This window comes from Schistocerca piceifrons, chromosome 1 (genome assembly GCF_021461385.2).
Source record: "Schistocerca piceifrons isolate TAMUIC-IGC-003096 chromosome 1, iqSchPice1.1, whole genome shotgun sequence".
NCBI classification, from domain to species: Eukaryota; Metazoa; Arthropoda; class Insecta; order Orthoptera; family Acrididae; genus Schistocerca; species Schistocerca piceifrons.
The window spans coordinates 608,999,486-609,011,534 of NC_060138.1; the positions used below are offsets into that span (position 1 = coordinate 608,999,486).

At 34.7% G+C, this 12,049-nt stretch overlaps 1 protein-coding gene across 1 annotated transcript in view; it reads right to left on the reverse strand.

Annotated features, from left to right (window-relative positions):
• Positions 1-390: 390 nt before the first annotated feature.
• LOC124804024 (DE-cadherin) overlaps positions 391-12,049 on the reverse strand; it is a 628,442-nt gene continuing 616,783 nt past the window's right edge. The window contains exons 23-26 of the mRNA XM_047264719.1: positions 10,822-10,957; positions 10,397-10,606; positions 10,123-10,275; positions 391-4,311 (exon numbers count right to left, since the gene is read on the reverse strand). Of these exons, the coding sequence (XP_047120675.1) occupies positions 4,169-4,311; positions 10,123-10,275; positions 10,397-10,606; positions 10,822-10,957 (642 nt within the window). The 3' untranslated portion in view covers positions 391-4,168. The remainder of the gene's footprint in view (positions 4,312-10,122; positions 10,276-10,396; positions 10,607-10,821; positions 10,958-12,049) is intronic.

Consider the following 12,049-nt stretch of genomic DNA (forward strand, 5'->3'; position numbering starts at 1 on the left):
CTTTTTCTATGAGGCGGATGGGAAGGGTTTACCTCAAAGTACAGGTATACAATGTACCCAAAGGAGGCAGTACCACAAAAAGTTGCAACTTGTACACCTCAAAAGGCTCTTAAGTGCATGAATAACAATCGAGATGAATTAAATTAGCCTATCAATTTCATGGCCAGGAATGGAATGTCGTTTTGTTAAAAATGTGTTGACATAAATGGCATTCTCTGTACTTCTCAAAATGGAAGTCATGTTTTTTATGGTATTTATTAGCTTTCCAAATGAAGGATTTCGTTCTGCTGCTTCCTGTAGAACTACACTTTTGCACACACTTTTGATGGAGAACAGTAATATTTTTGAGTCAAATAAATGGAGAGGGATGCGTAAAACAGAAAAGAAAACTACAAATCACAATGACTTATTATTACAGTACTAAAATAAATGCATTAATGAGACAGGCCATTGTATAAGGCAATTTACAATATGCACACTTTTTTTTTAAATATACATGAAAAACATTCAGAGTTATGTGACAATAGTACAAAATATGGGACAACTGTAGGACAATTTGCAGTCACGCTTATTACAAAAACAATGCGTTCGTGAATTTCCTTTACACTACTGCGTGCCATATCGCTGATTACACAGGAAGATACTGCAATATTAGCAGCAAGACAAACTTCACAACTCTTATTTATCAAAACATTTACAGTATAAAATACTCACACTCAGGTCAGTTGTAAACAAGTCTGGCATTCTTCTAACACACACACACACACACACACACACACACACACACACACACACACACACACACACACAAAAAATGTTAAATCTGAATACCCATATACACGCACAACATGAGATCTGGACTGTTAGCACTCTGACAGTTTGGCCCCTATAATGCTAATGTGTTTTCATAAGTATGATGCGTGAACTTTTTGTCCAAATTCCTTCTCTCTCCATGCACTGACAGGTGAAAGACAGACAGGTTTTAAAAAGCTGTTAAAATGTGGTATTACAAGTGGAAACTTACAACTAGAGCAAGTTCTCTGTATAAGCATCAATATTTAAAAGACAAATAACATATTCTCTGCAGATGGCACTGGCTTACATCTTAAGATTTAAAATATAAATCGCATTTAGATTAAATTAAAATACATCTGCCAAATTCAGAACTGAACCACAATTTCCAGTGAAGTACAACTTGTATGACCTACAACAAAACTGCAATCTATTTGATGGGAAAGTACAACTTGAAACAATAACAACAAGGTAGTAAATCACTTTCACTTTTTCAAAATAGTACATAAAACCTTTATATATATAATGTGTGTCAGTCCTCTCCATTGGAATGTACGTACAATTAAATGCTGGAAAATTTGACAGAAGTTCCTGACATATGTTTTAAATTAATTCACTGTTTGTAGCTGAAAACACTACTTTACTTGGTAAAAATTTACTTTCTCTGCAACAAGCATACTTGTGAATTAAGATTCAAGTCAACTGATTCAAAAGTACAGTCAACTAATTACAGGCACCTGAACTAGTTCAAAAATTATTTCTCACAAAAGCAGTTATTAATTTTACTTGTTTTACTGTGTTCAGATTTAATATTTCAACAATTTTTGGCATAGTAATTGTCACCATCATCATCATCATAATACTAGATTTATACCAAGTTGCAACAAATTAGTGAATGTAAATATTTGTACTCAAATTAGAATTCATGCAGAAAAATATCAATAAACATTGCCCACATTTTTACCAAAATAACTCAATGAATTTGTGTTATCCTGAAAGTACATTATTAGAATACTAAATTTAGTTGAGTCACTTAACATTCCTGTTTATTACAATATACAACAGTAACAAGCCTTTGAATTAAAAAATAACAGTAACTTATTGATTCTTTTACTTTCGAAATTCTGCCTGTAGTTAACTGATTACATTCCATTTTTCCCTCTCAATTATGTCAAAGTTAGTTTGAGCAACCATTTAAAAAAATTAATTACTGTCCACAAATATAGTTTTAAAGCATATATTTAAATTTTTGGTATCATCACACAACTTCCAATAAAAAAATTTCAAGTGCACACAAATATATGCTGCATGATATGCTGTGACTGTATATGCTAAACTATCATATGTAGAAACAATAGTTAAATTCTACAGGCCTTTGTATACTAATTATTATGAATGACAAAGCTGTACACAAATTCCAGTATCAATTAAAAACTCTCAACATTTGTGGCCTTCTTTTCACTTGTCAATGTAATAATTATCACATTTTTCAGTTTATAAGGTGCTTCATTGAAAATGTAAATTATCATGGGCGTACTTTAATTCACAGAACCTTGTATTCTAATGTCTGTTTACGAACGTATGCCCTCATAAAAATTTTCAGAGTTGTCTTGTAATCACAGACTCAGTCAATCAATCAATCAATCAGTCTCTCTCTCTCTCTCTCTCTCTCTCTCTCTCTCTCTCTCTCTCTCTCTCTCTCGCACACATGATAGTTTTTTACCTTTCTTCAGTAGAAAATGAAATTATGAACTGCTGCATGATATTTCTTATCCAGCCTGTCTCAAAGCTAGTAAAAGGCACATAGCAATATTTTACTTTGTGAGAATCTTAACAATTACTCCAGAACTACCTAGACAACAGAGTGAGGAAACATATGCATTACAAATGTAACACGTATCAGTTATCCATCACTTGCAAACATAGTACTAACACAATGAAACAATACCAGGCATTATTCTGGAAAAAAGTGTATTTTACCCAACACATGAATTCAGACTTCTTACAAAGGCCTTTTTTCCGCTTTGAAAGTACTGATGACATGGGAATCATTCACTTGGTTTTGAATTTCCAGAGCAATAATTTTCTTCACTGTTATAAACTTGACTGTTGCAGTATTTTTCCCCACAGTAATACAAAGGATAGTACTTCACTAACAATGTCTTTTAAAAAATCTTCTAGAGTGTTCAAACTAGTCCACATCTCTTTTTATGCATGTTTATGACAGGACTATACAGTCACTGTGAATCTGAAATGTATGAAACCTTTTAAAGATACCTTCAAGTTACCTGTCACATTTCTTTGGTATGCAAATGAACATCACATGCTACTGATTAACACTCCATACTATTAAAAAAAAAAAAAAATCACAGTATCGTCTTCCGGTTTAAGTACAATAGAACACTTTCACACAGCAAATATGATAAATTCAACTTTTTATCAAAGCATACAGCATTCTAACTAATATTTCAATATAAAATACTGTTTTCAGTCAAACAAAATTTACTGAATCTTGTGCCTTAAATACTATTACTTCCTAACATAAAAGTTTGTAATTTGTGTCATCACAGTCAGTTCAGCTGCATTAATCCTCATTCATTAAATAAATTAATAAAGCATTCAATCTATGGAATGATCACAAAATAAATCTGATGTGGCTGTGCACAACAGCATTAAATACAAATATATTTTCCTAATATCGCCTGTAAACATAAAAACAAGAACAAACCTTCAAGTCCAACATTCACAGAAACTTCTTCAATACTTGAGTACACTTGACTTTTCTTTTTTTAAGTTTAACAACACTGTTTCACAACTGAGTCTCTCAGTCAAGTGTTCTACACATGTACTTTAACTGTCTTACATAGGACAATGAAGATTTGAGTTGTGCAGTTAACATAATTATATGGAATGTTTACAAGCAAAATCTGCTGCTAACTTTTGGATTACTTTCTGCAGCGACATCCCAGTAACACAAATGATGTAACATTTAAAAATAACAACCATTATTCCACAGCAGTTTTGCCCCCATTTTTCACAAGTAATACACCGCAATTACTTACTATTTGGCACTTCATTCAATGTACCCAACACTTCTCATCATTTGTTTCTTCTTATGCATCAGACGTTAAAACATGCAATCTGTTATTGCACAAGTAGTATATAATTTATAACACAGAAAGTTTATGTTAGTTATCACTGAAATGATATGTCATTTCAGTACAACTGCAGCACCATAGAGGATGCTTGTCAGTCTTGATAAAAACTACCGGCTGGCCCTTGTTTACCACCAGCTTCTGAAGTTCACTGGAGCTTGCTGCCATACAGTTGCACCCATGGTCCCTACTAGCTGTGCCAGCCAGTACAAATCCCTGTTTCAGCACCACGATTCTGATGCAGGATTGTGGAAAGTATCATCTTCCTCATCACTAGGCTCTTCGCCATACATATCAGCCAATTTACGGAAACGAGGGCCGAAGCTGGAGAGATAGTCAAAATCGAGGTCGCCATCATCTGTGCCTGTAATATCCAGAAAGGCATTAACACAAGTCATTGTCACACCATTAAATCAATTATGAAGTTACTATGAAGAGCAACAAAATGAATGATGATGGTATTTCTCAGTAATACATTCAACTGTACAGCTGCAATAACTGCTGCTGTTGGATAAATAACACTAACATTTTAACAAATAAGCATTGAGACCAGTCAATGGACAGTTATTCATTCATACAAAGAGTTCTAGAGTTGACAAACTGATCCTAACTTTAAAACATTAGTATGTTCCCAATTTCATTAACAATTATCTGTCATTTATCTACTATATTCTGTCTGTGTTTGCACAGGCTGGTTTCTCAATTACACAAGATAATTGCTGTCTCTCTTCCACTGTTTGCTGAACATTTATGTAAGTTCACTAATCCAGTAAACTCTTGCTAATCTGAACCTCAACATATCAAATTTCTCAGTAAATCTAACTCATTATCTGGCCCCTACAAACAACCTCTGTAAATCAAATAAATGCCACACATTTCGTTACACTTGAGAAACAGAAGCAGTTGTCCAGACAGAGTGATGCTCCAAACATGCTATAACTTTAAACTGGTGACTAACACTCGACAATTGAACTGTGTCATCATTCAACTCTTCCTGATACTACGTTGTTTACTGAATGACACATAGTACACTAGAACACAGTACATAAACCTCTTGTACTATGACTTCAAATTCGTCAAAGTGTTTGATTCCAATAGAAAAGAAGTAGGTTTTTGAGGCCATGGGCTGCAGAGAAAAACAAAAGTATGCCGAGGAAAAACAAAAGTATGCAGAGGAAAAACAAAAGTATGCAGAGGAAAAACAAAAGTATGCAGAGGAAAAACAAAAGTATGCAGAGGAAAAACAAAAGTATGCAGAGGAAAAACAAAAGTATGCAGAGGAAAAACAAAAGTATGCAGAGGAAAAACAAAAGTATGCAGAGGAAAAACAAAAGTATGCAGAGGAAAAACAAAAGTATGCAGAGGAAAAACAAAAGTATGCAGAGGAAAAACAAAAGTATGCAGAGGAAAAACAAAAGTATGCAGAGGAAAAACAAAAGTATGCAGAGGAAAAACAAAAGTATGCAGAGGAAAAACAAAAGTATGCAGAGGAAAAACAAAAGTATGCAGAGGAAAAACAAAAGTATGCAGAGGAAAAACAAAAGTATGCAGAGGAAAAACAAAAGTATGCAGAGGAAACTTTTGGGATGCTACCATCCACACTGTCAACAACACTAAAGCAGAAATATTATATTGCTGAAAATGAGCCACATGGAGGCAGGAAGTGGACCTGGCATGGTAAATTTCCACATTCTGCAGAATGCTTATGGAAGAAGCTTAGTCAATTTAGAGGAAGAAACTTAAATGTCTGAAGTTATACATTTAAAGAAAAGGCTAAATATTTCACTATTAATCTGAGCACTGAGAGGTTCACCATTAGTTTGGGTTGACTCACTGACCTGTATGACTGCTGGCAAGTTACCATCCATTGATGTTTTCAATACAATAAAATGGGACATTTTTTGAGTGTCTTTGTGACTGAACATTGGCTTTCAAAGATGAATAATGTCATGGCAAAGAAGCTGCATTCTGCTTGAAGTGAATGTAGATATACCTCAGAACCTAAAATATCTTTATAGCAAAACTTGCTAATCCTTTATGTTTCCAGGCATCAAATCATTTCCTGTGTCTTATTGCTTCAACAAAAAGGTGTCAATGACAACTTTGTTCAATGAGTGGGTGTTGAGCCTCGACACAAATATGAAAATGGAAGTCAGAAATCGTGCTTTTTCTGAACAATTGTACAGTTCACAAAAACCCATCACTTCTGCATAATGTGCTACCCCACAAACAGCAACTCTAAATTAAAACCACTTCACTTGAGAATAATTCAGAATTTCAAAATTTTGTACTGTAAAGAAGTGATGATGGTATTGGGTAGAACTTTGTATATTCAGATGACTAAAGCTGATATAAGCATGAAAGGATATTACCCTGATGATTAGCAAATGTTTAAAGAAATGTGGATTTATCAAGAAGCCACAGAATCAGTGCAACAACAGGAGAGCAGAGCAATTAAATTGGGTTTCCACAATACTTGGGGCTTTTTACCTAACTTAGGATAAAATGTAACATTTGACGATTTTATGGTTCTGATGTCATTTAAAATGTTGTGCATGTACATCCTTTGAATGAAGTAAATGACGACATGTTTTCAGCTTTGATGATAATAGTCAATGCACTTACAAAGCACACTGGAAGACAGTGAAGCAAAAAAATATCAATTTTTTTACAAAATAAAATTGTTTTCATATATATTTTTAGCAATTTGCTGATCTTTTGTTTCAAATACTAAAATAAATAAAAATTAATATAATAGGTACAAAAATAAACTCTCATTTAAGTTCTACCTGTTACTTTCTGCTTCCATTTACAAAGAAGTATGTTATTCAAACTATACTACTATTTTTTTAACTTCATTTTTATTGGTGACAAGCTTTTTTTTATTTTTTCTTGATTCCACCTTGATTAATCAAAGTTTTGTTAAATTTATCTCCCAATTACTTTAACTTTTTCTGGGATTGCTTGAACTTGGAATTATCATAAGCCGACTGTAATTGTCCAAAGACACTTAACTACCAACACATCGTAAGAACAGAGATGTAGATACAATGAACACTGTAGATACCAAGTGGAGTAACAATTGTCAAATATATATCCTTACATAAAATGTGGGAAAGAACACAAATGGTATATCAAGCAAGAATGGAAACAGAAGTCATCGGCACCAATATACAAGAGTATGGGCTGACACCTAACAGTAGGGTTTGATAGAACTTCAGGCTGCGTAGTTTTCAGTTACCTTCAACAAGCTTTTACTCAGTATTACTTCGTTTTGCTCTTTTACATGACTGTAAACAAAACACTGGCAATCTCAGCTCAAATTTGAAAGGCAAACCCCCCCCCCCTGCCCCCCCAGCAACCAATATATAAAATTAAGAATCATTTATTGTAACAGCCCCTGTGCCTCAATAGTTTTGGTTTTCTGAAGTATTTTGAGTGTCCAGTTTTCTAATGGATGTAAATCAGTATCGGCTTGAATGACATAGAATTAAAGAATAATTCAAGGCTGCACCTCACAACTAAACCCATGTATTTTAGGCCTGAGTTTGTCCTTCATGTGTGACACTTTGAAGCTTTCTGGTCCAAAAAAGTTGACATATAGTATTTTTTAAAATAATACTCGACAGTTAATATTTGATCTACAGTGTGTCTGCAAATTCTCTCCACAACGGCAATCTCCATGTGTCTTGCTTTGCAGAGCACAAAAAGTTGTTCAGCATTATTACAATTAAAACAATGGAATTAATTAATTATATTAATTATAACTAAATACACTATACTCATCAATACCACAGCAGATGCTGGAAATGTTTTCTTCTTTCTTTAACACATAGTTCAAAATATTTACATTTATTTGTGAACACCTTTACTGATCTTTCACATGTAATCAAATGCAGATAATAAATTATTGCTGTCTTCTTTTAATTGATTGTATTTGGGTTATATTGATACACAAATGCTTTAGCCACATCCCAAAGGAAATAGTTGGGTGGAGACAGATCCGGTGAGCACAGGGGCCAGAGACCTTTCGTAATTACTCTGTCCGCAAAGATCTCATCCAAAAGTTGTAGGGACCGGTGTGCAATATCAGCAGGAGTGTTATCTTGTTGCAAGACTGAATGATCTCATTTTTATTTAGGAGGGCAATAAATGGACAAATTATCCTGGAACAATAGACATCAGAAGTGATGGTAGTATCAAAAACAATCAGCCCTATAATTCGTGCTCACATTATGGCAACCCACACTCCCATTTTCTCTGGGTTCAATGACATTTCTGTTAAGGCATGTGGATTTTCTGGCAACTAATGTTGTGAATTTTGGGAATTAATGTACTCAGATAGATGAAACCAAGCCTCATCATTGAAAAAGGTTCACTCTAAATCAGCAACTCCATGTATGTTAACAAATCACTGTAAACATTCACAATACACTATTTGCTTCATATAAAGTAATTGTTGCACAGCAGTAATTCCATATGCATACACTCTCGATTCTTTGATTAATGCCTTATGTGCTGTCATACGAGAGACTTTAGCCTCTTGCAATAATCTCCTCATTGATTTTCTTGAACTCTGCAACACGATGCCCTAAATGTCGTCAAGCTTCCATTCTGGTAAAATTGTGGGCCTACCAGTTTGTGGTGCATCATGAACTGAACTTATTGTTTGCAATTTGCTTACTGTGTCACAGTGTGGACACCTCAAAGCAGGAAAATACCTCACAAGCTCTATTAAGTATCCTCCTGCATGGAAAACTACTTCCAGTAACCCCACTCTCTCTGCAATAGTTAGCATTCTCACTACAATCAGCTTACACAAGAATGAGACAGCAACACAACCTAACAGCTGCAACAAACACAGAACACTACTACTCCACCCTACCACTGCAGGTTCACAGAACACATGTAGACAAGGCTTGAATGTGCTGCCAATAAAACGCACCCCGCAAGGCAAGACATGTGAGGCTTACTGCTGAGGGGGAGACTATGGATGCATGGTACCTCAAACATCAACACACACTGCAAAAGAGCGAGGCTTTAAATCATCTGATTAATAACAATTTTGACAACAACAAAAAAAAGTTAAAAGTACTGTCAGGATAAGAAACTTATTTACAGACTAAAATACGTGGTATTACATGTTAGTTGCAGCCATGGATTATACTTTCTTGAATAACATTTTGCAGCATTCTGAAATGAAAATAAATCTATTGCAATCTCAACACAACCAGTTCTCAATCCCTCCCCCTCTAATGGTACCCTGGACCATTAATTAATTCTTCACTTTGTAACTTTAATTTATCCTTGACTTTCATTTTGAATATACCTCAATTTAAATTTGCTGCCCACTGTAGGACATCATAGCATTCTAAATATTCAACAACTGATAAAATTACTCTGACGATGGACAAATTGTCTGAAAACAATAACAGCTAGAAAGAACAAAATTTTTAAAAATATAGGCTGAATTGAGCAGTTGGTAATTCTTATAAAACATGCTGTATCCTTCCAACTCGCTTTGTCATCAGATTTTGTAAAATTTGTCATTTTGAAGCATTCTAGTTGGAAGCTGCTCCTCAGTTGCCGAATTTGTCGCTGGAAATCCATTTTCTGATAAATCCATCAAATGTTGGCTATTTTCTTTATTAAGATTCCTGTTCTCATGCTTAATAATGCCAGTTTTGGTTGCAGCCATAAAGAGAACATGAAATATGAGCATCTTCTGTGACTTAAGAAGTTGTGAGATGTTGGTGTCAAAAATTTTAAGAAAGAGTAGTACACAAGTCTAACAACAACATAAAAATGCACTGGTTCCATCAGACACTACAATTATGCTGGATTCTGTAAGTGAATGATATCACTTGACAAAGGGAAGGTAACCAGATATTCTTGCAATTAGTTTTCAGTTTCCAATCGATAATTGGCACCTGGGTTGCACAACACAACGGCCTTACGAGCTCATTGTGAAAGTGTTAAAAATAATTTCCTCATAACATGCAACTTCCTGCCCAGCATCAGTATACAGTTGTTTTGTTAAATAGTTTTTGTGGAAAAAACTATTAGAGCTAACACAATGAAACTTTAGAATCATGAAAATGGATTAAACAACTGTTGCAATTTCATTTAATATTCATAGACACCACCAAATGTAATTACACTAGCCTCTACTCACCAGATGCCAATGATGATAATGAGCCTGATGAGTTACCATCACCCTCATATGCATAATGTCTGACATCATCAAAAGGCGTACTCTCTGGGTCATTGTCACAGACTTTTTTCTTCCCATCCAAGAATCCACATATATCTGGCACTTCATCTGGTGCTGTTGACAAAGTACATCGAAATTATTATTTCAGTAAAAAATTAACAACATTTGTATGGAACCAATGACTAAGAAATTGAACAGCTGTGTCACTTTTGCCAATGAAAAACCAAAATGTTACCTCTCTTCTTCAAGTTTTCCTTAACAGGAGCCTTGTCATTTGGACCTTGTCCATCATACATGAAACGTAGAACATTCAGATCATAACCTGTCATATCACCCTCACCACCTCCCTCATCCTCATAATTAATAATATTTTCTCTGATGTCATCTGTGTCTTTATACATGTCATCAGACTTGCGTCTCTGCACAACTACTGCCAGGATCAGAACTGAAACATATTTATTTCACTATTAATTTCAAGGGGACAACATATTATATGTTACAATTACTGTTTATAAGCAAGGGAAGTATATAACTGCAAACAAATATTTTACAAATTAAGAATAACCAATGACGCCAAACCCCTTCAATTTTTTTATTCTATGGCATATTCTACTTTTCTGTTAACATTATTTAAAATGTGTGCAGCAGTAGTATACTTACTGAGGAATATTGCAATACATATTAGTATCGCCACAAGGAAATTGGTGTTAATTCCAAATGAAACAGCTTTTGCTAACCCACGATTACATCCAGGATCCACATTTTTAGCATCACCTGGCATGCCCAAGTTGTATGTCTGGAACAAAATTATGAAATGCTTAGTCTCTCCATTTTACAAAGAAGTAAAGATGTACTGAAACCACTAAATCAATATCTGTGACAGCATTATATATATAGACAAAAACACACACACACACACACACACACACACACACACACACACAGGTATTCTGACACTGCTATCTTTCCCTTCTATTTATTTTCACTGTCAATATTTTTTCTCCTCTCTTTATGACACATGCTGTGTTACATAACAGTAGCTCACTTACCAAATATCCATTCAATTAAAATTACACACACACACACACACACACACACACACACACACACACACAAATCCCAGTGTGTGTGTGTGTGTGTGTGTGTGTGTGTGTGTGTGTGTGTGTGTGTGTATAAAATGATTACTTACCCTCGTTTTTACACTGCACACCTCTTACACATCCCTTCAAAAATTTGAAACCCTTCTCTATTACTGCATCACCCATTTCTTTCTAAAATTATTTCTATCCTTGCTTCTTTATTTTTCAATACATCTTCTATCACATTTTGTCCCCAATTACAAAGTCTACCAGTCCAAAAATCTTCTCTTCATCGTAGTTACGAATCATTTCAACATACTCTTCCTTAAATGTTTCCTAGTATTCACTCCCTTCAGTGAAAGCATTTCTTTGCTGCCCATCCTACTGGAACTAACAATGAACTTTATTTTGATTAGTTTCAGTCACCCTCCAACTATTACTCTTTCTACCATTGACCACACAATAGCCTTCCATGAACCCCTGAACTCCAATTTGGCTTCATTATCTTTTCCCATAACCCTTCCCACACAGCTATCATCTAAAATAAAATCAGTTCTGAACATATCACTTTTCCTTATGATAAGGGCACCATGAACCATGACAATTACTGGCCTGAGTGTCTCATGCAATTTCTGACCCCTCTGCTTAAAACCTAATCACTATGATCACATCTCACAAGCCCAAAATGGCTTCTAACTACTTCTCAAAACCAATCATCTGAATTCACCACCACCACCACCACCTTCAACAACAAAAACAACAACAACAACAACAACAATAATAATGCCTATAACCACTTTTACCTACTT